The sequence below is a fragment of the Vulpes vulpes genome, chromosome 3, assembly GCF_048418805.1.
Source record: "Vulpes vulpes isolate BD-2025 chromosome 3, VulVul3, whole genome shotgun sequence".
Lineage (NCBI taxonomy): Eukaryota > Metazoa > Chordata > Mammalia > Carnivora > Canidae > Vulpes > Vulpes vulpes.
The window spans coordinates 92,998,314-93,023,395 of record NC_132782.1 but is presented as its reverse complement, the minus strand read 5'-3'; the positions used below and the strand labels follow the sequence as shown (position 1 = coordinate 93,023,395).

Here is a 25,082-nt window from a genome sequence, read left to right as displayed (position 1 = left end):
CTTCCCAAACTGATATACAGTTCAATGCAAGCACTATCAAAATCGCAACTGGCTTCTTTATAGATATTGACAAGCTCATTCTAAAATTCATAAAACATTCTTCAAAAAAAGATTTTATTTATTTTTTCATGAGAGACACAGAAAAAGATGCAGAAACATAGGCAGAGGGAGAAGCAGGCTCCCTGTAGGGAGCCTGATGCAGGACTTGATCCTGGGACCTGGGGATCACATCCTGAGCCGAAGGCAGACACTCAACCACTGAGCCACCCAGGCATTCCCATAAAGCATTTTTGAAAAAGAACAAAGTTGGAGGATTCACACTTCCCAATTTCAAAAACTCACTACAAAATTACAGTAATCAAGATGGTGTTGTGCTAGCATAAGAATAAACATGTAGATCATTGGAATTGAATTAAGAGTCCAGAAACAAATCCCCACATTTGCAGTCAACTGATTTTCAACAGCTGATTTTCTAAAACAAATCCATAGGGAGTCTTTTCAACAAATGGTGCTGGGACAACTGAATATTCACATCCAAAAGAATGAAGTTGGGCCCAGGGTTGGGCGGGGGGAACCTCAAGATTTTTTTTTTTTTTAGTTGGAAGAGTTCTTCATGTATGTATCCTAGATACAAGTCCCTATGGAGAATATTTTAAAAAGGAAAAGCATACGGATGAGGTAATTGGGCATTAAAGAGGGCATGTAATATGATGAGCACTGGGTGTTATGTGCAACTGATGAATTATTGAACTCTACATCTAAAACTAAGAATGTACTATATGTTGGCTAATTGCATTTAATTTTTTTTTAAAAAAAGGAAAAGCACAATTCAGTGGTTTTCAAAGTATGGTCCCAAGAACAGCAGCATCAGCATTACTTGAGTGTATGATAGGAAGGCATATTCTTGGTCCCCACCCCACACTTCCTCAGTCAGAGCTGTGGGGGTAAGCCCTGGTAATCTGTATTTGTACAAGCCCTCTGGAACACACTCAAGTTTTGAGAACAACTAGTATAATGCAGTATAAAGATAAAGGCAGGAGCCCATCCCTAGCATGAACAAAGACCGTGCTTTCCCAAGAGCTCATGCAGTTTCTACAACCACATTATGACATGTTGATACTACTGCCATCCCCATTTGACCAGATCAGTAAACTGCAGTGCAGAGAAATGAAGATGATTGCCTGAGATCGTGAGTTCATGAATGGCAGAGCTGAGGCCTAAAGGGCCAGGCTTCTCTGCCAGCAAAGCCCATGCTATTAACCACCATGTCAGCACTTCCCTGAGCATGAGCCATAAACATCACTGGTGGTGATGGGATAGTCTCAGAGCATATGTGGATGTTGACTTTGAACTCCAAAAGTTATATACAGATTTTCCTCAACTTACGATAGGGTTTTGTCCTGATAAACCCATCATAAGTTGAAACTATTTTAAGTTAAAAATGCATATAATACACCTAACCTATCGAACATCATTGCTTAGCCTAGCTTACCTTAAACGTGCTCAGAACACTTACACCAGCTGTAGCTGGGCAAAGTTGGTGAACATAGTCTATTTTACAAGATAAAATATCATGTAATTGATTGAATACTATACTGAATGTGGCAAACAGACTGGTTGTATGGCTACAGAAGGGTTGTGTGTCCATTGTTGATGCTGGTGATTGAGTGGCTGACTGGGAGTCTGTGGTTGGCTGCCATTGCCCAGCATCACAAGAGAATATAGCACCTACCACCAGCCTGGGAAAAGATCAAAATTCAAAATTTGAAGTATAGCTTCTACTGAATGGCTATTGCTCTCACATCATTGTAAAGTTGAAAAATCATTAAGTCTAATCATAAGTCAGGGACTATCTGCATTTATTTTAAAGTGTTGTAGAAAAAATATTTAACTAGCATTTCAAACTCATGATTTCAATAGTCCCTCCCATTAAGTATCCCTTAAAAATTTTATATTAAAAGTCATTTAATGAAAAATATTAAGTGAATAAAAGTACTGTTATACATGGCAAATATGGGAGTATCGGAAACACTACTGAGCCAGCATTACTTTAAAAATATACAATCAAATATATGATTTGTAGGGCATCTGGGTGGCTCAGTGGTTGAGCATCTGCCTTGCGCTCAGATTGTGACCCCGGGTCCTGGGATCGAGTCCCACATCAGGCTCCTTGCAGGGAGCCTGCTTCTCCCTCTGCTTATGTCTCTGCCTCTTTCTCTCTGTCTCTCATGAATAAATAAAATCTTTAAAAAAAATGAAAATATATGACTTGTGCATTTTACTGTATAAAAATTGTACCTATAAAAACGACTATACAGGGACTCCTGGGTGGCTCAGTGGTTGAGCATCTGTCGTTGGCTCAGGGTATGAATAAATAAAATTCACAAATTCTCTCATGAATAAATAAAATCTTTAAAAAAAAACAACTTAAAAAAAGGACTATATAAAAATACCAGATTCTAGCTAATACACATGCTGAAGCATCTAGATGGAACTGTATTAGGGGCACTTGGCTGGCTCAGTTGGTGGTGTAAGACTCTTGATCTCAGGATTGCAAGTTCAAGCCCCATGTTGGACGTAGAGATTACTTAAAAATAGTCTTAAAAAATAAACAGAGGGAAGTGTATTAGAGTCAGCCTCCTACTTTGAAATATATTGCAAAAGTAAGACTTCATTTGGATGGAGTGTTACACATGTGATAAAGTAACTGTAGCAAAATGTTCCCCATAGAACCCAGTCTTACATACATGAGCACTTATTCTGGGAATTCTTTCGATCTCTCTGTATGTTTGAAAACTTATAGAAAACTTACATTGGGGAAAAATATATGTAGATTGCCCCATACAGTGAATGAATGAACGAATGAGTATATGAGTAAAGTCTCAAAGAATAGGTAGAGATCTGCTGAAATGCTTTCTTTATACTCTCCTGCACATATTCCAAAGTCCATTTTTATTACTTCTATAACAAAAGAACGTTTTTTTTCTTTCAGGAAGAAAAATGGCACAGGAGTCAACTGATAAAATTGGTAAAACAGGCATTTATTGTGAGGAAGTCACGCTGTAAAGAAACTCCCCGAGGCCAGCCTGGGAGTAGGCAAAAACCGCGGGCTCTTGCTCAAAGGGGGGATGGGACCTGGGCACTTCTCTGTGCCCCCGCTGCTTGCCCTTGGGAAGTCGGAAGCAGAGCTGGTGAGTGGGCTCTGGGCTGTGCGCCAGCGCTCGCCCGCCTGTCAGTATAGGCCTAGGTTAGTGTTTTCCATGTCCTGAGAAGCCAGAGTGTCAAGACAGGTGACAAAGGAAGTTATGCAGAGGCAGGGCCAGGAGCCCTGACAGGGAGATTCCCAAAGTGTCCGAGATACAGGCAGCTGCCATGGCAAATTCCCGGTGCTGGTCACTTGTCTGGGGAGGACAGGAAGCAGGGGTGAGGCTTCAATCCTAGACGCCCCCCCATTCCCCCCACCCCGCAGCCCTTGCCTAGCTGGTACTGACCTCCAGGGCAATGTTGTGGAAGGTGTTCACATAGGCAGCACCTCCGAGGAGCCCCTCATACAGAATGATCAGGAAGATGAGGTAGATGCTGGGCAGGAAGCTGAACCACACGTCCACCAGCAGGAAGGCCAGGTTGAGGCACTGGGGATGCAGGTGGAGGGGAAGGCTGAGCCTGGGACCAGAGGCTGAGATCCCATCCAGTGGCCCCTGGTTCTGGGAGATGCTGAGGAGAGGGCTGACAGACCCGGATCAAATCCCAACACCCAGCTGGCCTACCAGACCCTGGATGTGGGGTAGGCCTTCCTATCCTGTCCCAGCACCCTAGACATTGTAAGTCCCTCCCCCAACCTCACCTTGGCTCATGTCACTCCTGGACACTATTCCCCTTCCCTCACTTAAGATCTCCTGGTCACCACTCTTCGCAGCTCAACCAGGATCAGGATCTCTCCTGCTCCTGGGCTCTCATGCCTCTTCCCAAGGGCTCCCTGAAGAGAGAGGCCCACCCCCTCCCACCATTTTACCAGACTGAGGCTTTTACCAGACTGAGGCTTTGGGTGGACCAGCAGTTTCCAACTGGGTGTGATTTCTGCCACCCAGGGGACATTTGGCAATGTCTAAAGATGTTCTGGGCTGTCTCGAGTGGGGAGGGAGTTGCCAGGGGCCATAGATGCTGCTCAACACCTTGCAGTGCATGGGATAGCCGTGCAACAAATGATTCAACTCCAAATGTCAATAAGGCCGAGGTTGAGAAACTCTGCGTGAGGTGTTCTCATGTCTCTTAGGAAGCTACTCTTGCCCCACCCACGGGGGTAGGTCCCTCCTCTGTGCCCCAGTCCTTCAGAGGATCCCAGTGTCCTAGGCCTAAGCATGTAGGGTTGCCTTGCCAATACGTAGGCGGCCATGGTGGTTCATGCACAATGTACATACAGATCACCTGGGCACCGTGTGACCCACAAAAGCCTTGCCCTTGAAGCTTCTAATTCATTAAGTCTGAGGTGAGCTCAGAGGTCTGCATTTAAAAAAACACATGCGGTGATACTAATGTGACTGGCAGTACACCACCAACACTTTTGTCTGTGTCATGGGGCTACACACTTTCTGTAATAGAATTAAATGATGATAAGCCACTAATTCTACAGAGCAGCCTTGGTTAAAATTACAGCTAAAATCCTAAGCTACCCATGTCAGTGGCATCTAATGAAGAACCCTGAGTTCAGAGTTGTTGACACAACAATTTGCGACTTTGGTGGTACAGGGCCCTGGGCGGGCAGTACTGTTCAGAAAAATAAGGAAGAAAGCTACAGGGCATTCACACAGTACTGTTGAAACATTCAAGTGCAACCTAGATTTGTTCTATATCTTGTTATCCTAGAATCAGGCTCAGTTTATGAAAAATGACTTCCCTGGACTAATGGAAGGTTTATTTTGATAGTTACCTTCAGGGGCTAAGAGACCCCGGACTTTGAAACAGTGAAGGCTGGTTATGTGAAGCTACTTCAGTTAGACCATGGGAGAGAATGGTGTGTGTTCACTTAAGGCTGTCATAGTTCTGCAACAGGAAGTTAAATTTGCTCACCAGCCTGGCGGCAAATAACTTGTTGGCTACAACATCACTGGTTCTATCATAATGAACCATCCAGAGTAAAAGACCAGTGCGTCATTTTTTTTTTTAATCCACAGAGATATTATTTGAAAGCCTGTGTCTCAGCATGAAGCTTGAGAAAATCAACAAGGAAGTACTTCTAGTGCTCTAAAACACTTCTTCTCATCTCTATTTTTTATAACTACCTAGAGAAGCAGATGTTGGCCACTCCTGATTCAGAGATGAGGAACTCTCATCTTGGACTGGTTTAGAGACCTGCCCTAAGTCACACAACTGCAGAGAACAGAAGGTGGGATTTGCATCCACGTTTGCCAGGTTTCCCAAGGCCACACATTTTATACAGAGCTGGAGTCCTGCTGGCCTTCTGTTCCCCAGACAACCTGACAGTGGGCAAGAAACACTTCCTGCGGAGGGAAGGAGGCCTGGGGTCTTGGGTAGCTGGGAGCCAAGGAGGGAATGGAGGGAGAGCCAGGCTTGGTACCTGCAGCAGGGCCAGGACCCATGTGAAACGGATGCGACAGCAACGGAGAGAAGAACGGGAAACAAAGACGCCAGCCTGGTAGAGCATCTGGTACCTTTGAAGGGGGCAGAGAGGAGAAGGAAGCCCCTCTGGGCCCCTACTCAGCAGGATGGCCCCAGCTGCTGCCAGCCCCATCATCAAGGGGCCCTCCCAGTCCCCCGCCCATCCTGCTGCCCCATCTCACTCTTCTTACCAGCGATACTGCTGAGCATGATTCAGGGATGTGTTCCGGAAGAACAGGAGCTCGAACTGCAGCAAAGAGCACAGAGGGTAGATGGTCAGAGACAAGTGGGGCCCCTGCCTCTATTATGACTTGCACCCCTCCCTGTAACCCTCACTCACCAGCCCCTGATTGATGAAATACTCCGCAAAGTAAACTAGGACCAAGGGGACAATGTACCATAGCAAGCCCTGGAAGAATCAGAAGACATAAGTGGAAAGCTGGCAGGCAGGCACTGGCTGTGAGGGTGGGGGCCTCACCACAGCCACCAACCATACCTTGAACACAGTCCACCTTTCCTGAAGGGAGAGGTTTGAGCTGGAGTCTGCAGGGGAACGTGGAGGGAAAGGAAGGTGAGATTGGCACATGGACTCGGCAGAGGTGTGCTGGTGGGTAAGAACCAACCACATTCATACTCACTGCAGGAAGGCACTTAAATGCCACTGGATTGTACAATTAAAAATGGTTAAGGAGTCCCGGGGCGGGGGTGGGGAGGTCATTTGGTTAAGCGTCTGACTTGGTTTCAGCTCAGGTCATGATCTCAGGGTTGTGAGATTCCTTTGCACTTAAGATTTTCTCTCTCCCTCTGTCCCTGCCCCCCCTCAAATGGTTAAATTGGTAAACTTCATGTTAAATATATTTTACCACAATTAAAAAAAAAAAAAGGAATTAACTGGTGGGACCTCTCCATAGCTCTTGTACAGTTTGATAGCTTTATCTCTCCAACCCAGCCACACTGGCCCCTTCCGTTTCTTGACCATCCAAGTTCATTCCCAACACAGGATCTTTTTTTTTTTTTTTTTAAGATTTTATTTGTTTATTTAACAGTGAGTGAGAGACACAAGCAGAGGAAGCAGCAGAGGGGAGGGAAAAGCAGGCTCCCCACTGAGCAGGGAGCCTGAGGTAGGTCTTGATTCCAAGACCCTGAGATCATGACCTGAGCTGAAGGCAGACGCTTAACCAACTGAGTCACCCAGGTGCCCCCCACTGCTGTTAGCTCTGCCTGCAGCCTGTTCACCTTGCTGTCCATAAGGCTGGCTCCCTGTCATTCAAATTTCAGGCCAATGACATCTCCTCAAAAAGGTTTTCTCGGACCGCTTCCTCCAGGTAGGACCCTTCTCTATTTCCCTCAGTTCCTAGCAGCCCTCTCTGCTTTATGTCTGGCCAGCACTTACCAAGGCTCGAAAATAACATGTTTCTGATTCAGCTACTTGTTTACGAATCTGCCCCCATTCCTCATGTTGTGCACCTGGTACCCCTAGTGATCCGCACATCGTAAGCACTCACTGAGAAGCTCTTTTGCAGGCTCTACATTCATTGTGGAGCCCAGGGGGCTTGATCCCATGACCCTGATATGATGAGCTGAGATTCAATCAAGAGCCGGTTGCTTAACTGACTGCGCCACCTAAGTGCCCCAGTGAGTATTCTTGAATAGATGGATGCAATTGGCTCTTACCCTAACCAGCACTGCCGTCCACCTCCCCTCCTGTGTCCACTGTAGAGTAGAAAGGCTGATGCCCTTTCAGAGAGAGAGTGACGAGTCTGAGGGACCCCAAATCTCCTACCTGGCTTCGACTCTGGGGTTTCACTGTCTATCAGGGGCTGCCGTGCTGATGTCTCTGCCTCTTCTTCCCCTCCGGGGTCCTGGGGCTCAGGAGATGTGAGCAAAAAGAAATAGCTAGGAACGGGTGGGATGGAGATGAGATCGAAGTGCCCACCCTCCCAGGGCAGCCCCTCATCATTCCTATACTCCTTGTAGGCCCCCTCATCCTGTGCCAGAGAGCCGCAACTGCAGAAAGGTGCTTCCTTCTTTGGAGCAGAAATTTGTCTCCTTGTTGTTTATACCCACCAGCCCTTGTTTGGACTCATGGCTCACACCAAGCAAGTCAACTCTGTTTTCTTGTCATTGTTATTCTAATGATTGCTCTGGCTACCATTTATCATGTACTCATTCCATGCTGGGCCAGAACTTTGGAAATTTCAGTCTCTTCTATATTGGCTGTGTTTACACTCCTCCTATACAAAATATTTTTTGCTCATCATTTTCCTTTAAATGAATTCACTTTTTCTATGTGGCCTTGTCCTAAGCAATAATCTGTAAAATGACAGGTTTGATTGGCTACTTAAAACGTTCTCCTAATACACTCCAAATTAATAAGGTAAAGTCCACCCCTGCCTCCTTCAAGTCATCTTGGGACCCACACTGTACCAGATGCTTCACACGGGGAAGCAAGGCGGACCAGACAGGTAGAGTACTTTGTCCTACACCATACAGCCAACAAGCAGCAGCTCCAGAACTCAAAGCAGGCCTATCACAGTCCAGAATCCATACCCCCACATTACAAGGCTGTGGGGATCCAAAGATTGGGAGCATCTGATCTAGTTCTCTCCTCAAATCCCTCACCCTCCCAGCCTAGGCAGCCTACCTGGCCAGCATCAGGGCGGGGATACCCAGCATGGACAGTAGGGTGTGCTGAGGGGAGAGGCCAGCCTGGGTGAGGCCCAGATAGGACAATGCTCCCATCAGTCCTGCTCCCCCAGTTCCTGAGGACCACCAGGAGATCACAGCCCTGAGAAGAACACAAGAGATGAGCAAGGATCACAGCCAGCACTGGAAGGTCCTCTCCCTCACTCCCTGATCCACCTGCTTACCTGGGGTAGAAGGCAGTGAGTGAGAGGAAGGTGACCTCTCCCACACCTGATGAGATGCTGGCCAAGACCACACCTGGAGGGAGGACAAGCATGCCAGTGGTCACACACCCCCAAAGCCCTGATCCCCTGAGGTATCTGGCCATGGCCTCCTCTGCATCAGCTCAGAGGGACTAAAAACAGATTCCCTGGACAGAGGATGCTTCAGATCTGGAAGAGAACCAAGAACCAACCTGCTTCCCAGCATGCCCTCTTATAGGAAATGAATGGTACCTCTATCTACCCAGGTGTCAGCTCCAGAACGAGAACTCATCCCTGATGCCTCAGCCACCCCCATGACGGGGGGTGTTGGTGACCCTGCTCACCTCCAGCTACCTATACTCCATCCATTTCCTCCTAGCTCAGCCCCCACCCTCCTCTGGCCATCACCCATCCCTCCAAATGACCTCATCTCCCAACTCCTACTTGTGACAGTCCCAGAAGGACTGAGGGTATAAAAACAATCCCTTTCTTCTCAGAAGTTGGGAAGACTACCCCTGCAATGCTCTGTTTTGGTTCATCTGAGTTACACCTGACACAGAACCTCACACTCACCACACAGGCTGGTCCCCACTGAATGAGAAAAGGCAACCAGGATGAAGCTTCCAGCGGCACAAATCCCACTGACAAGAACCCGGGGGCTGAGGGGCAAGAGGTAGGGAGGGCAGAGGAAGGTCAGCTTCCACTGCTGCAACTCCCTAGCCCTCCCAACCTCCCAGCCTCCCCCTACCGCCATCCCCCACCCCCACTTCAGATCCCACCTGCCCTTCTTCCTGCCATCCCACCCAGACCTGTAGGGCAGCAGATGCAGACCAAGGGGAGCTAGCAGTTTGATGATGAGGGTGGGGAGGATGTCTGCCAGGAGCACTGCCTGGAACAGGAGAACAGAGTGAGATCCCTGACGGTCCCAGCGACAAGCCTCCCAACCAAGCGGCCAAGGAAAGACAGACACCGGCCAGGTTGACCAGCTACAGACACAGGCTCTATCTAAGGTCAGAGAGATCTGGGTTCAAGTCCCAGCTCTGCTGCTCTGTAGCTTTGTGTCAAGACATGTGCATTGTCTGAGCTTCAGTTCCCTGACCTGGAATATGGGGGGCAGGGGGGAGATGCTTACAGTGCTTAGCTCCTGGTAGCACTGTGACGATCACAGGAGATAATGTATGCTACACACAGAAAAGGCTTAGGAAACTTCAGTCTTAATTATGATCATCATGATGGTAGCAGCCAGGTGCTGAGGGGTGGGGGTGGCAGGGGTTGGGGAGGACGAGGTGGGTACTCACAGCCGTGGAGACAGAGTTGCAGTCAAATCGAGATGAGCTATTGTGGGCAGTAGGCGGAGGGTCTGGGTCCACCTGATGGCGGAAAAGAATCTTTCACCCACAGAGCCGAGAGGAGACACACACAAAGGGCCTAGCTCCAGTCCCAGCTCAGCCCTAACTTGGAGGATGGCCTTGGGTCTGGCCTCTTGGGGTCTCAGTTTCTCTAAGTGCACAACAGGGAGGGTGAGGTTACCATCATAGAAAGTTCAAATTAAGGACCCAAAGGCCAAAAGTGGCTCTGTAAATGGGCTCTACTTGGGTAACACATTCAGGAGCTTTCATCCAAAAAAATTGGGGTTCCCAAATTTTTACTTTCTGTCTAGAACAATGTACAGGTAGGAGTGAACTTGTAATGCTCCCAAAGTGCCTTATTTTCTCTGAGATAAATATATTTATAAGGCCCTATCCCACTGGAAGCTTGGGTATGTTTGCCATGTCAATTTTAGGGAGCGGGCATAAACATACAGTAGGCATACAGGCTGGAAATGGGTCCCTTTCCCCGAAGAACGGGAAAGGAGATTCAGCTGGAGATCTGTGAGGGTGGGGTTAAACCAAACTCCCTCAGTGACCCTTTCCTCTTCGACCTACTCCTCTTAAACCCCTAGGAGGATTTCCAATTTTTTAAAGCCCTGTGGCTCCAAGCCTGGTCTCATTTTTTCCCCACCAACCTCACATGTGGACACATTAGCAACCCCATGGCCTGAGGATTCCAAATAACTATTCTATGTATACATGAGAATATGTAAATGCTAACATTTAAAATAATTTGATAAAGTCTTTGTAGCTATTCATCCAAAAAACAAATTAAAAATTAGGTTTCCCGAAAAGCTGGTCTTGGACCAAATTCCCTGTTGGATTTGCAAGGTGGTGGCTACTCCAGCACCCCCCACTCCAGCTCATCACAGACAAGAGATTCTCAACTGATTATACCCCCCAGGGAACAGTTGGCAATGTCTGGAGACATTCGTGTCTCAACTGGAAAGCAGGGGGTACACTTAGTATCTGGTTGGTAGAGGACTCGCTAGGGTGCTGTTAAGCACTACACAATGCACATGAAAGTCCCACAACAAAGAATGCTCCAGCCTAAAATTAACAGCATGAGGGTTAAGGAACGCTGCTATAGACCATGGCCTCACCCACATTTGAGTTTGCATAGGTGGCACCATTTGATTCTCAAAAACCCTTCCCGCTCTGTGGTCTGGGAGACTGGGAACTTTAACCCCCTTGCCCCACTCCTTGGCCACCCCATTCCATGAGTTTTTCAAAGGGGTCCCTGCTCTAGAGTGAGTCCCTCATCTTCCCCTGACTAAACATGGTCCGGTGGTGGTAGAGAGGATCACTTACATGGCTCTGGTTCCCAGATGCCCTCTGGTGGCTAAGGATGTCATGGGCAGCGCTGAGCATCACCACATAAGAGAAGTTGTTGCAAAGGCCCAGGAGCCTAGAGTGAACAGAATGGACTTTTTCCCCCCCGATCCAGTTTTACTGAGATATAACTGACATATAAACAGGTATTAACCTCCTTCCATGCTTACAATACAATCTACCCACAGTCCTAGCATCAAATCTCCCCTCCTGTGGTTTTTAATCAACTCCCTTGTTGTTCTCTATCACCAGACCCCATCTCCATTTCAGTGTTAGGGTTAGAAATACAGGGTTTGGGATGACAGACTTGGGTTCACACCTTATCCCTCTCAGGAAAAGAAGTCGGGCAGCTCGGATGGCTCAGTGGTTTAGTGCTGCCTTCGGCCCATGGCCTGATCCTGGAGACCTGGGATCGAGTCCCATGTCAGGCTCCCTGCATGGAGCCTGCTTCTCCCTCTGCCTGTGTCTCTGCCTCTGTGTGTGTGTGTGTGTCTCTCATGAATGAATAAATAAAATTAAAAAAAAAAAGTCATCCTTGATGACTCTCTCCAAGCTTCCACCATAATTCAGTTCCTGGGGCATTTCTCATCCACTGTTCCTCCATCTCTGATGTGCTGTGGAGCAGTACAAAGATCCTGGGGCTCGAAGCCCAAAGGACCCTGTTCAGGTCTCAAAGGCTGCCGCTTTCAACTTGAGCAGCCTCGGTCTACTCATGTGTAAATGGGGACACAAGTTTTTCTTCTCACCACTTCACAGGGAGCTGTGCAGATTAAAACAATACCAAAGCCTTCTATGACCCACGAAAGATCTTTTTTGCTTACTCTCATTTCCCAGAGCTACACTCAGTGATGGGAAAGGAACTGCGCCTAGCGCCAGAGATTTTATGTGCTCTTTTCACAAGTCCATGACATGGTCCCACCGTTCTTTTCATTTTGCGGCTGTCAAGCTGAGGCTCGGAGAGGTTACAGGCCTCTTCCAGAGTCACATGGGAAGTCACTTCCAACCCAGTGTGCCACCCAAGCCCTCAATGTTAGGTTAGCCCCTAGAAGGATTTCCCAAAGCTCAATATCAGAATGATTTCAGAAGGTAGATGGATGAGCTTTTATTTTTTTTAAATATTTATTTATTCATGAGAGACACACAGAGAGAGGCAGAGACACAGGCAGAGGGAGAAGCAGGCTCCTTGCAGGGAGCCGGATATGGGACTCCATCCTGGATTCCGGGATCACGCACTGAGCTGAAGGCAGAGGCTCAAAAGCTGAGCCACCCAAGCATCCCTTTTCTTTTGTTTTAGATGGTTGATCTTTTAAAAAGTGGGGGTGCATTTGTAAAAACATGCATTAGAAAAAACACTGGCTTTCTATCTACATAGTGATTTAAAGATTTCAGGGATGCCTGGGTGGCTTAGCGGTTTAGCACCTGCCTTTGGCCCAGGGCATGATCCGGAGTCCCAGGATAGAGTCCCACCTCGGGCTCCCTGCATGGAGCCTGCTTCTCCCTCTGCCTATGTCTCTCTGGTGAATAAATAAAAATAAAATAAAGATTTTTTTTAAAAAACACATGTATTGGGACACCTGGGTGGCTCAGTGGTTAAGTGCCTGTCACTCAGGGTGTGATCCCAGGGTCTCGGGATTGAGTTCCACATCAGGCTCCCTGCATGGAGCCTGAGTCTCCCTCTGCCTATGTCTCTGCCTCTCGTGAATAAATAAAATATTTTAAAAGATAGACTAAAATAAAAAAAAATAAAAAACATATGTATTTACAAATTTAAAGTCTGAACTGTTTGGAGTAAAAACATGAAAGTAAGTAGTCCTACAGGTGATCTGAGAATCTGCCCCAAATTTGAAGGTGGTTAAGTAAATGAGTGAAGTCTTGGAGGTTTACACGCTGCCTCAGGGCAAGCCAACTGGTTTCAGTAAATATTTGTGAATTCAACTCCTTTTTCCCAGCTCAACTCTTTCTTCCCTCTTTCCTCCTATTGCTTCCCAACTTTTTTCACCCCATTTTTACTTCTACTGAAGTGTTCAGACCACTCACCAGAAACCCATCACGTTCTTCCAAAGGGCTCCCTTATGGTCAGACCGAGGGGGCCGAGGTTCCGGGGCGGTCTCCTCCTCTGCGAGGGCGAGAAGAGAACAGCATGAACCCCACCTCCCTCGCAGGTGCACGAAGGTGCCACAGGTGTCCCCCCGAGCCCGCGCCCGAGCCCCGAGTCGGGTGGGTTGCGGGGCAGAGGCTGTCACTCTCGGGAGGGCGGGCAGGAATACGCACCCTCCGAATCCAAAAGGCGCCGCCGCGAGCCCGCACAACCTCCCATGGCATCAAGTTCAGGTCCCACGAAGGGTTCAAAGTCAGGGAGCGTCCAGAATTGGCTCCGACCGGGCGGGTGAGGGTCTGCGACAGCCGAGAAGGATCAACGCCCCACTGCAGGTCCCATCTCCGGCTTCTCCGCTGCACTCGCGCCGGGCGCCCCACCGAGTTACCCCGGGGCTCCATCTCGCGCCCTCGCACCCCCCACCACGGCCCACCCGTGGGACTCTGCCCCAGCCCCCTTTAAAGCAGGGGGCTCCGCGGTCTGTACCTTTAAGAGCAGCTGCAAGTTCGGCCCCGAGGTACCGCAGGTTGGCGGGTCACGTGACAGCACAAGCGGGCTCCTCATCACGTGCTTGGAGGTCACCACGACTTCCGGGTGCTCTCGGTGTCTTCGCTTCAGGCCTTCCTAGCCGCGCGGCGGGGGGCAGAGAGAGGCCGGGGGAACGCTGGAACCGCTGGTTTAAAGCTGGAGCGGGTAGGATCAGCAAGAAGAGCCGTGACGTTACACCAGCGGCGCCCAAGGTCTTGACGGTATCCTGCCAGCACTAGTCATGGCAGTGAGCGGCTTCAGCTCCTCTGCCGGCCTTCAATTGCCAGAAATAAAAATGGCCACCTGGCTACTCGTCCCTGTTTCTGGCTGCGAACAAAGCCAGCTTCGAGGCATTCTTACTTCCTATCTCTTGCCCTAAGATTGCTTTTCAGAACTGAAACTAAAGATCACTCTCACTTAAGAGGATTTCTATCTATTGGCAACATCCAAAGCATTAAAGAGATCCCTTTTGCCAAATTATCCAAGAACCAAAGAATATCACAGAAATAGTCCAAGCCCTGGTTTTACAGATGAGAAAAAAAGGAAACTTGCTGGTGATGATGTAAGGTTAGACCTAAAGCTGACCTTAGAGACCCTTTTAACAATAGGAAGTAGAGCACCAGAGGCAGGTGTGCTTGGCTCCGCAGGCTGCAGAATTCCTGCCTGCATCAAGAGTGTTTAGACCCGACGATAATAAGGTCAAAGATTCTGATTCTCTGACCTCATCTAGTTCCTCGAATTGGTGATCAGGGAGGGGATTGGGGGATGAGGTACAGATCAAAGCCACTTCACATAGTCCAAAATACCAAGTGATTATTCTCTTACCTTCCTCTAGGTGGTAAAGCAGCATCCTGAGTTTTCTTCATTGAGTCCTTCCCCTGCTAATCTCTTCTATGGGCTTCTATGGCTGGTGCCCACCTCTACCAGCTCTCTCACCACCAAGTCCTCAGACTACTGTTTGAAATGTGCCCCCTCTGGTCTGCTTCCCAGGTTACTCAGCCAATGAAAAATGGTGTCCTACTACCCATGTGGGGCCCTGCAAACTCAGCAACATGTCCTACGTGGCCTCTGCCTTCAAGGAACTCATAGGAGGGTGGGAGGTAGACACAAATAACCACAATACAAAGCTTAGCCAAGTTTTGTTTCGCAACAATGACTGCGGACGAGGGAATGGGCGCTGGAGCCACTAACTCAGCCCCCTCTTCCCCTTGGGGAAGCATTAATGACCCTTAAATGAGAAGCCAGAGTTCTTACCAGCTCCTCTTCTCTCCTACTCCTTGTCCCTAGGCAAAACAGGAACCACAAACCCCAGCTTCCTCTCACAGAGTAGCTGTGGCTTGGGGGGAGAGCCGGAAATGGCTGAGGTGTGAATACAAGACCTGAGTCACTTGAGCTGCAGTTGCCACAGCCCCTTTCCCCCTCCCCAGTTCTGAGATCTCCTGCTTCCAAGTTTTTTCTTTTTGGCCTCCCCCCTCACCCTTCAGCTCCAGATATGCACCTGAGCTCTCCGTGTGATACACGCCCATTTCCCAGCCAGAGCTGGGAGCTGCTGAGGCATTGCAGAAGGTGGGCAGGGCCTGGACAGGGGATGTGTCAGGGAGACACAGGGGAAGAGGAAGTGTCTTGGGCCCTGGGGAAGACTGGCTTGTCTCCGTGGGTGGGGACAGTCATTTGTCAGCTTTCTGGACACACAGACAGAGACAGACAGGATGGATTTCCTTCGGCTACATCTCCCTGGGCTGCATCAGGCCTTGAGGGGAGCACTGGTGAGAGGGGCAAAGAGATGCCAGAGGCTTTCATTCTGCTCCCTGGGGCCTCACCTTCCTTCTTCCCTTTGAAACTCTCCTCAGACTCGAGATCCCTTCCCCAGGATCAGGTAGTCTTCTAGCCTGAGTGTTTCTGGGTTTCAGTCCTCCCACCTCCACAGACATGTCCACCTACCCCTAATCTAACCCTTTCCTCTTCCTCCTGCAAATCCAGTTCTTTCCCCTCCCAGATTCCAGAGCCCTTCTGTGGCCTGAGTTCCTCTGGGCCAAAGTCCCAAGGGAGAGGGCTGGGCCTCCCCTTAATGCCTCTGTCCCTTCCCCCTTCTCTTCCAGGACTCCCTCAGCTCCTTTGTCTCCTACCTTATGGGAGATGAGGTCCCCACCGCAGAGAGGAAGGCAGCAAGGGTAGCCGAGGAACTGGGGGAGGTGGCTGCAGGAAGGCCAGGGAAGACCGAAGAGAAGGAAGCCCAGGATGCCCTGGAGGGCCTTGGAGGCAGCCAAAGCAAGGAGGATGGAGGGCTGAGAGGGCCCAGAGAGGCTGGAAGATGCCAGGAGGGAGGTTCAGCTACAGAACAGACCTGGGGTTGGGAAGAAGGCAGCTCCCATGGGTCTCAAGCAGATAGGCAGGACATTGGGGTCCGGGAGGCACCCAAGGCTGCCAGGGGCCAGGGGCCAAGTGCCCACTTAGAGGCCAGAGAGGAGTCCGAGGCAGGGTCTGAGGCTGGTCAAGACAACAGCAGCCAAGTCCAGGAGAGTCGAGGGCCCAGTGAGCAGGAAGTGAACAGAGAGGAGACACTGAGAACCTGGGAACAGGAGGAGGAGGCGGAAGAGGTCAAGGAAGGAAAACCAGAGGTGGCAAAGGAGGCGGAGTCACAGTGGACCTGGCACAGGGACCCTGAGGGGGAGGTAGGTGCTGATGGGCAGAAAGTAGCAGGGGACAACAGGGAGTCATTAGAGCAGCAGATCAAGGAGGCAGTTGCAGAGGAGATCCAGGGGTCTGCAACCAAAGAGGCTGGGAAGGAAGAAGAGGTGAGGGTGGTCCTCAGGGGCAGTCGAAGCATGAGGGCACAGGAAACACAGGAGCCAGGGACAGAAAGTGAGGACAGGACAGCCTTAGGCAGGGAGGAAACTAGGACAGTCTCAAGCAGGGAGGAGGCCGGGACAACCTCAGGTGGGGAGGGGGATGGGACAGCCTCAGGCAGGGAGGACAAGGAGAAAATCTCAGTGGGGGAGGAGGATAGAATAGCCTCAGGCAAGGAGGAGGATGGGACTGCCTCGGACTGGGAGGAACCCAGGACAACCTCAGGTAGGGAGGGGGATGAGACAGTCTCAGGTGGGGAGGAGGACCGGACAATCTCAGGCAGGGGGAAAGATGAGACAGTCTCAGGCAGGGGAGGGGAGAGCATAACCTCGGAAAGGGAAGAAGCTGGGATAGCCTCAGGCAGGGAGGAGGAAGATAGAAGAGCCTTGGGCAGGGAGGAGGATGGGACAGCCTCAGGCAGAGAGAAGGATGACGCAGCCTCAGATTGGGAGGAAGCCAGAACAACTTCAGGTGGGGAGCGCAATGAGAGGATCTCAGGTGGAGAGGGAGATAGAACAATCACAGGCAGGGGGAAAGATGAGACAGTCTCAGGCAGGGGAGAGGAGAGCATAGCCTCAGAAAAGGAAGAAGCCAAGACCTCAGGTGGGGAAGAGGCTGAGACAGTCTCATGCAGGGAGGAGGAGGCTGAGACAGCCTTAGGCAGGGGGAAGGATGGGATACCTTTAGGCTGGAGAGAGGCCAGGACAACCTCAGCTGGGAAGGAAGATGACCTCTCAGGAGCCAGGAAGACCGAATATGGGGACGTCTCAGGAGAAAGGATCTCAGAGGGCACAGGGAAGGCCTGGGCATTCGAGGAGGCCTCCGGGGGAGATCAGGAGGATGAGGTGGATGAGAATAGAGAGGCTGAGATGAGGTTTTCCCCCAAACAGACCCAGGCCCTGGGAACTGAGGACATTGAAGAAGCATCTAAGGACCAGACAGCAGGGAGAGAGGCTACAGAAGGCCAGGGGTCAGAGAGGAAGGTAGAGGAAGGCTTTGAGGTCCAGGCAGATCAGAGAGTGATAGAGGCCGAGGGGAGGCAAGCCTCAGTGATTGGGACTGTTCCAGCCAGTGTGGAGGAGGTGGCGCAGGCAGACATGGCTAGAGAAGAGAAAGAGGGTTGCTCGGCCGCAGAGGCTGAGTCGCCCAAGGACAAAGTGGCAAATGAGGCTGAAGGGGATGCTGTCCTGGAGGCAGCCCCAGAGACCACCAGTCCTGAGAAGGAGTTCAGCAGAGAGAGGAGCGAGGAGGAGGCTCAGACAGTTGCAGAAGCACAGGGGGTGATTTTGGGTGACCTTGAGCATGAGGTCACTGCAGGCCAGGAAGCTGAGCTGATGGCAGGCCCCCAGACCCTGACAGAGCAGCCTGGGGAGGGACAGGGGGGTGAGGAAGAGCTCTGGGGCGTTTCAGCCCTGAGCAGAGAGACAGAAGAGAACCTGGAAGAAGATCCCAGGAACATAGGAAATGTAAAGCCTGGTGCCCCTGGGGCAGAAGTCTGGGAGAACCAGAGAATGGGTGTGGAGAGAGAGGATGCCCAGGAAGAAAAAGCAGGTGCTGAAGAGGAGGAGGGGGAGGCTTCAGGAGGCCAGGCACCAAAGGAGGCCAAGGGAGGCCAAGAGTCTGTCCTCTCAGGTGTCCTGGAGACAATCGGGGAGTGGAAGAAAGCCCAGGAAGCAGGGTGTGGAGCAGAGAAGGGAGAGGTCCCTGCACCAGAGAGCCAAGAGCTGGGTGGAAGGCACGGGGCAGATGCAGGGACAGGTCAGTCACTGGGAAAGTCAGATGTCAGAGAAACAGAGGATGAGGAGGTGGAGGCCACAGTGCCCTGGGGGGCAGACACAACATCCAGTGGAGACTGGAGGCTGGAGGAGACTGCTCTGAGCCTCCAAGACAGCGAGGAACCAGGGGCCAGTTCTTTAGCTACTGAGATAGTGAGGGAGATGCCAGCTCTGGATGGAAGGGCTGTTGGAGCTGGGGAAGGGCCCAAAAGAGAGGCTGGGGATGCTTGGGACTCAGAAGGGAGGCAGGAGGCTGGGGGAGGCGAAGAACTGGTAGAGGCTGCACTAGGAGAAAACCAAGGTGGGCCGGAGTTTGGCCTGGAGGGCTCAGCAGAGGAGGTGACTGGCAGAGAGGGCCAAGCAGAGGCTTTGGAGGCCAGAGAGGATGAGCCCAGGGGAGAGTGGGCTGAGGTCAGGGAACCTGCAGTGGCAGAAGGAAGCTGTGGGATGGATGGCTTTACCTCAGGCTCCCAGGTGGTGAGGGCAGAGAGGGCTGTGGCCACTGTGGAGGCTGAGGGCCTCCGAGGAGGGCAGATGCTATTGGAAAAGGAGGCTGTGGGATGGCAGATGAAGGAGCAGGGGCAAGGCAGGGAGGGACAGCGTGGAGACCACCACCCTGAAGGAGAGGCACGAAGGCCCCTTGATGTGGAGGATGCTGAGGTGACTACAGACCAGGGAGCAGAAGCCAAGGACATTGTTCCAGAAGGCCTGGAGGATGTCCAGGGCCAGGAGGGCCAGTCAACAAACCAGGAGCCTGCAGAGGCCAAGCCTAGGCCGCATGGGGCCGGAGGGGATGCCCTCAACAGCTGGAGTGAGGTGAGAGCTCCAGCTAGGGACCAGGGCCGGGCAGAGCAGAATCTCGAATCTGGCCCCACGGTACTCTGTGCCTCCTTCCCTGCAGGCCCCACTCCCTGGGTCTCTCCTGGACGTGTCTATCCCCCGGAGCCGTGTCCTCCTGTCTCGCAGCTCCTCGCTGAGACGCTCCCGGCCCTCTTTCCGTGGGACCCGAGCCCCAGAGCAGCAGGAAGAGCCTCCCAGCCCCCCATCTGAGGAAGAGCTGGCACCTCCTGAGCAGAGCCTTCTCCAGCCAGAGAAACCCCCAGAGCCAAGTCCCCCAAAGCCTGAAGGGACCCCACTGCCAGCCAGAAGGCCCCTGGGACGTGGGTAAGCACAGAGTGAGGTGGCGGGGCTGGGGTGCGGAGGAGGCCACAGACCCCGGGGGACCGGCTCCCATCATCTGTCTCCATCTGCAGGTTTGGCCTGGCACACTCCGGCATGATGCAGGAACTGCAAGCCCGACTGCGCCAACCGAAACCCTAGGGAAGGCCCTGAGCCCCTGGGAGCTGGGCCCTGGGTGAGGCTCAGAGGGTCCTCAGAGGGTGCACTGAACCCTGCTTGGCCTATCTCCTTCTGACATTTTGGATACACACTTCTCATCCTCTGGGCCTCAGTTTCTCCGTGTGTCATTCGTGGAGCAGACAGAGCCAGACGTTTTTAGAACCATGATTTGGAAGAGCATGACTTGGCAATATGGTGACGGACTCCCTGGCCCCTGGGACCACCTCTCATGGCCTGTCCCGACCACCTTTCTAATCTGCCTCAGCTGTCTGGAGGACCAAGGGGACAGGACAGTAGTCCCCATAGCCTTCCCTCCCTGACTGTTCCCAGTCCCCAGCCAGGACTTCAGAGAGCTGGCGAACAGTCACACAAACCTCTGGGGCAGGAGCTAGCCCAGTGGAAAGGGGTCAGGAGGGTCTACGGAGCTTCATTTGCAATCAGATGTTGGTGGCAAACAGATCTGTGGCCTTGAGCTCTCAAAAACTCATGACTCTGCTGGTTACTATGGCAACAACCAGCCCAGTAGCCAGACTGGAGGAAGCTCCCAGAATTTAGGAGCAGAGAGGGGTCCAGGGTGGCCAGAGGCTATAGACCCCATCCCAGGCCCTTGCCCTTTGGGTGTCAAGTACCCCTTCTCTGAAAAGAAGCTGACTCTGAGGGAAGATGAGAGTGCTTTATTAGGCAGCCCGCAAGGTGGTCTCGCCCGAGGACAACTAGCAGGCTCTGAAACAATAAATAAACCAGCGTTTCCCTAACCAATAAATAAATATCCAAGAAATAAATATCTGGCAGGGACTGGAGGGGTCTTAAGTTATTGAGTAGGGGTTGGGGTGGGAAGCCGGTGGAGCCTTGCCTTGTTTAAGGCAAATGAGCTGGATGCAGGCTGTCCTGCCAGCCCAGACTCCAGCCCCCAGGTCCTGAAGGGTGGTGAAGGAATGGGGCTGAGAAGTCGCTCCATCAGGGCTGGGAGCCAAATGTGGAGTGCCCCACGGGTGGGGCTGGGTTTCCAGCTTGGGAGAGTAACAGCAAGTCTCTCACAGCCCGAGCCAAGGCGAGCTCCAAAGAGTGCAGCAACTGGTACGTGTAGAGGAGCTGAGGCCAGGAGGGCTGCACTGCTGTCTGGGAGGGGCCACCCGGAGCCGCTGCGAGGAGCAGCCCTTTCCTCTCCTCATGCTGCTTCTCCTCTTCCTCCTCGGGAAGGCTGAGTCCTGCCGCCAGCACCTGCCAGGAGAGGCCCACCGGTCAGACAATGGTCAAGGGGAGGCCAGGAGCAAACCCTTGTTCCTTTCTGTGCCCAATGGTACAGAATGACATCAGAGACCACAAGATCATGATTTCCCTGGGCAGCCCCTACTTTAGATCTTCCATTATGTCATCATCTCACGGGGCCCGCCTGATTTTTTGGTTCAAGAAAATGGAAGTCACAGGGTAAGATGCTGCTCATGGAGCTGGTACACTCATCCAGGATGGCCCTGGGCATTTGGAATTCCAGAAGTTCTTCTCTTCAGGGTCGTCTTAGGATACAAAACAGGCAGAAAAGTGGTATAGCTAGTTTTTTGGGGGGTTTTTTTGTTTGTTTGTTTTTTGTTTTTATGCTGCTGGCATTTTCTATTTGTTTAAGAGTAAAATGCCTGTTTCCCTTGGAAATCTTCAGGAGCTGCTGATCAGAGGCTGAAGGAGAAGGGAACCAGCTTTGTTGCAGGCCCTCCTGATGCCAGCAGCTGTTCTGGGTGCTTCAGAGCTGTTCAGACCAAGACTCCATGGGAAGGCAGAGATTCAGGGAGCAGAGCCGGGGATGCGGACACACACACACACACAGGATCTAGAGCATCTCTTTCCAAACTTACCCAACCTTTGGGCAAGGGATGTTTTTAAAAGGGAGCCAATGAGCTTCAATTTTGTGTGTTAGTCTCTGGGAGTTGAGCAGGTGGGTGGGTACTCTACCTGGAAGCGGAGATGCCGCTGCAAATCCCGGAGATCCAGCCTCATGGTCCACAGGTGCATCTTCTCAGAGTTAGTCCAGCCCCCTTGGCTTCCCAGACTTTCCAAGAGGGCGTGGAAGGGTTGAAGCATCATGGAGAGGAAACAGAGTCGTTCTGGGTCCTGTGGGAGAGAAAGGAAGGGATCAGGAAGGCTCAAAGGCTGAGGATCAAAGCCAACGCCATCTCCACCATCCCATGACTCCCTGTCCATAGCCCCACTCTCTCCCCTTCTTTACCATTCCCTTTCCTGTCCATCAACTAGCTTGTGTTTTTATCCTGTCTCCAACCTCCTTCCTACCCTAGTCCCACTCCTAATCCCAATCCCATCCATCCTCCATATGTGCAGCCTCATTCTCACACCATTCTGTATTCCAGCTGTATCTTTATATCCAATGACATACTCAACCTTGTCCAGATCTATTTCCTCCATTCCTTCCCAAATCCATTTTCCATTCAATCCCCGACTTCATCTCCATCCACCCAGCCCAGCCTTACTGCCAGTTCTCCTGCGCCCCTCCACCAGCCCCCAACTCACAGAGAGGCTGTGCCAGGCCTGGAAGGGCAGGGAGACGTTGGGGAGCTGATCTCCCAGAGGCAGGAGGTCCAGGCTTACTCCTGGCAACTGAGATTCAGCCTGTGGGGTAAGGTCTGTTAGTGGGGGCCAGAGGGAATGGGGGTTTGCCCATCCCCCAAACCAGTTGCATGGGGAGACTCACAAAGTGGTGGGCCTGGATCCGAACCTCCGAGAACAGCTTCTTGGCCAACTGCAGGCTGACCTTGAACTCCCTCCGCAAATCCTGCAGGCTCAGGGGGGACCTCCCTGGCGGTCTCGGGAATCCCCAGACACCAGCTCGAGCCAGGAGTAGGGAGAGCAGTAAAAGGCCAAGCCCTGGAAGGGGAGAGATGGTGGGCAGGATGAAGGGAAAGCTTGAGAACTCACGTGCCTTTTCTAGCCTGCGCTATAGGCAAGCCCTGTGTACCATCTCACTGACCCCGCACAGCCCCTGAGAAAATGGGAGTTATTGAAAACACCATATGGCATCTCCATATGAATGAAAGGAAGGTACCTCTTCTCCAAGATAGATACAACTTTGCACAGAGTACCCACCTTTGCAAACAGATCTCAAGCTGGATCTTGATCCCCCACTAACTCTGTTAGCCAAGTGTCTTTTTTCAGTGAACAAACCATTCAACTGTATGTAGCAGTCTGGGTGCTATTATCCTGTGCATTTTGCAGATGAGAAAAATGAGGCTCAGCGAAGTTAACTAGCCCGAGGTCACATAGCAAGAAGGGGAGAGAACCAGGACTGGATTACAGATCTGCCCAAATGCAGAGCCTGTGTGCTTTCCCCAGGGAGCTTAGAGGAGGCAGCTACCTCCCCTGGAGTGGGCACACTGTGTTCGGCTGAGAATTCCTTGGGCTTAGCCAGGCAGCTCTAATGGCCTGAACCAGAGCCCCAGAGGTGGGCGGGCAATGCTGGAGGCTCTACCCCAGGGAGTCAGAAGGACAGATTGGCCCAGCCACCACCAAGGCAGGTGGGTCACTCTGCAGTGTTGAGGAACAGAGTGTGCCTGGAAGAGGAGGAGGGCCCAGAATGGGAGTCAGAACCTGTTTCTCATGTAGGTTCTTCCCTTGAGCAAGTCACCTCTTATCTCTGCGCCTCAGGTTCCCATCTGTAAAATGGGGGAGTCTGACAAGCTGATTTCTGAAAGTACTTCCTGCCCTGTATTTCCTGGACAGAGGGAGAGGAGCCCTAGGGTGGGAGCTCTGGGAAGAGGACCGTATTTGGTAGTCTCTCCATCAAGGAGAGGAAATCTAGCAATCACTGGAGTTACACAATTCTCGAAACACAAACCAAAACTAGGTTCTAAGCCTAAGTCAGTTTCTGCTCGTCCTCCTCTCCATGGCTCTTGCCTGTCCATTCTTGATCCCAAATCCCTGGGCTCTGCTCCCCAAATTGTCCTGTAAATAAAGACTAAAGGGCGCTTCTGGGTACTTTCATTCAGCAATGTACTTCCAGAGGTGGGGGGAAGGTGCCTGCGACCCCCAGCATTCAGGCTCCCCTGGCGTGGAGACCACTCTGGTATCACAGAGACTTCAGGCAGTGTGGGGTTCTTCTTAGCTCTACTTTAAGGGAAAGTGCATACCCCCACCCAGAATTGAGCTGTGCCATTTTGAACTCACCCCCTGCTTCCTTTCTGAGCTCTGGAGCTCCAGACCCTTCCCATGGCTTTTCCCTTACCCTCTGTACCCAATGCTGGGTCCTCGACCCTGGCTCTTTTCCCAGCCTCCAGCCCTTGCTCCCTATTGTGGCCCTACCATCTGCTCCTCTTCCTGTGGCTCTGGTTCTAGCCTCTGACTCTTTGAGTCACCAACTGCGGATTGGACCTCCTTCCAAGTTACAGACCCTTGACCTAGTTAGGCTGCTGACTCCTTGGCCCCAGCCCCATACCCCAGCCAACTCCTCCTGCTGTTCTTCCTCTACCAGCCCCAGTTCTCAGCGAAACTGTCTGGTCCCTGCTCATTCACTCCAACCAAACTCTTCATGTATCTGCCTGGTTCTGGTCCTAATCAAACTGGCTGCCTACCTCTCTCTATTCAGGCCAGTCAAGCCTTCCTGTCCTCTGCCCAGCCCTGGCTGAACTATCGCCCCTCCGCCCCTGTCCTCCCCCCTATTCATGCCAGACTCATTCCCATTCTCCAGTCGACTATATCTTGTATTCTTAGTCTTGGCCAAGTAGTTGCCCCTCAACCCCTAGCCCCCATCCATAACAGTCAAGCCCTCCCATCCCTCGCTCAGTCTCAGCCACGCTTAGCACCCTGCCGCCCCCAGCCCTGGTCTCAAACTCACGCCAGCCAAGGTCTCCTGCCATCTGGCCCATAGCAGGGCCCAGCCCGTGTGGCCAGCCATCTCCCGGGCAGGGGTCTTATACTGGGGGCTGCACCAGTTTCACTTTCCGTCTGCTTGTACTTTCGGCTTTGCACTCAGTCTTCCCTGCTCACCACCCCTTGCTGAAATGGGGAAATGTCATTTCCCTTCCCAGAGGGGGCGGGAGGCACAGTGGGGGGTGGCGGGAAGCTGGGGTTTCAGTCTATCCAAGCTCCAGACCCCCTGCTGAGCTCCTGGGACCAGCCCTCCCCTCACATCCCACTCCCCAGGTGAGCCACTGCTCTAGGGAACTGATAGATTCCACAGACTAAATCCTCCTGTTTCTCTGCTCTGTCATTATCATCCTAGTGCCATCACCAGCTCACAGTCCTTTAGAAGATGGATGGCCAGGTAAGGGGATTGCCCATCAGAGAGGATTTG

General features: G+C 51.7%; 3 protein-coding genes across 7 annotated transcripts; 1 reads left to right on the top strand and 2 right to left on the bottom strand.

Moving 5' to 3' along the window:
* Window positions 1-3,020: 3,020 nt before the first annotated feature.
* On the bottom strand, window positions 3,021-17,028 carry CLN3 (CLN3 lysosomal/endosomal transmembrane protein, battenin). 5 transcript variants are annotated; one of them, XM_072753548.1, is made up of 17 exons: window positions 15,956-17,028; window positions 13,788-13,985; window positions 13,478-13,600; window positions 13,244-13,322; window positions 11,186-11,282; window positions 9,803-9,874; window positions 9,314-9,393; window positions 9,078-9,163; window positions 8,487-8,559; window positions 8,261-8,404; window positions 7,400-7,512; window positions 6,113-6,159; window positions 5,957-6,025; window positions 5,808-5,863; window positions 5,576-5,669; window positions 3,492-3,632; window positions 3,021-3,401 (listed from the first exon to the last, which is right to left on the bottom strand). In XM_072753548.1, exons 3-17 carry the CDS (start codon window positions 13,521-13,523, stop codon window positions 3,282-3,284), a joined length of 1,317 nt encoding a protein of 438 aa, XP_072609649.1. In that variant the 5' UTR covers window positions 13,524-13,600; window positions 13,788-13,985; window positions 15,956-17,028; the 3' UTR covers window positions 3,021-3,281. The 5 variants fall into 5 exon arrangements, with proteins under 5 accessions (XP_072609649.1, XP_025866873.1, XP_072609652.1 ...); XM_026011088.2 differs by lacking the exon at window positions 15,956-17,028 and adding an exon at window positions 14,655-15,360; XM_072753551.1 differs by lacking the exon at window positions 9,314-9,393 and having other exon boundaries at window positions 15,956-16,043.
* APOBR (apolipoprotein B receptor) lies at window positions 15,470-20,571 on the top strand. The gene is made up of 4 exons (XM_026011087.2): window positions 15,470-15,595; window positions 15,929-19,267; window positions 19,353-19,615; window positions 19,705-20,571. Exons 1-4 carry the CDS (start codon window positions 15,539-15,541, stop codon window positions 19,769-19,771), a joined length of 3,726 nt encoding a protein of 1,241 aa, XP_025866872.1. The 5' UTR covers window positions 15,470-15,538; the 3' UTR covers window positions 19,772-20,571.
* A 48-nt stretch (window positions 20,572-20,619) lies between these two features.
* IL27 (interleukin 27) lies at window positions 20,620-24,654 on the bottom strand. Its single transcript, XM_026011422.2, has 5 exons — window positions 24,624-24,654; window positions 22,488-22,660; window positions 22,307-22,405; window positions 21,734-21,892; window positions 20,620-21,010 (listed from the first exon to the last, which is right to left on the bottom strand). The coding sequence occupies exons 1-5, from the start codon at window positions 24,652-24,654 to the stop codon at window positions 20,747-20,749; spliced, it is 726 nt and encodes a 241-aa protein (XP_025867207.1). The 3' UTR covers window positions 20,620-20,746.
* Window positions 24,655-25,082: the final 428 nt, after the last annotated feature.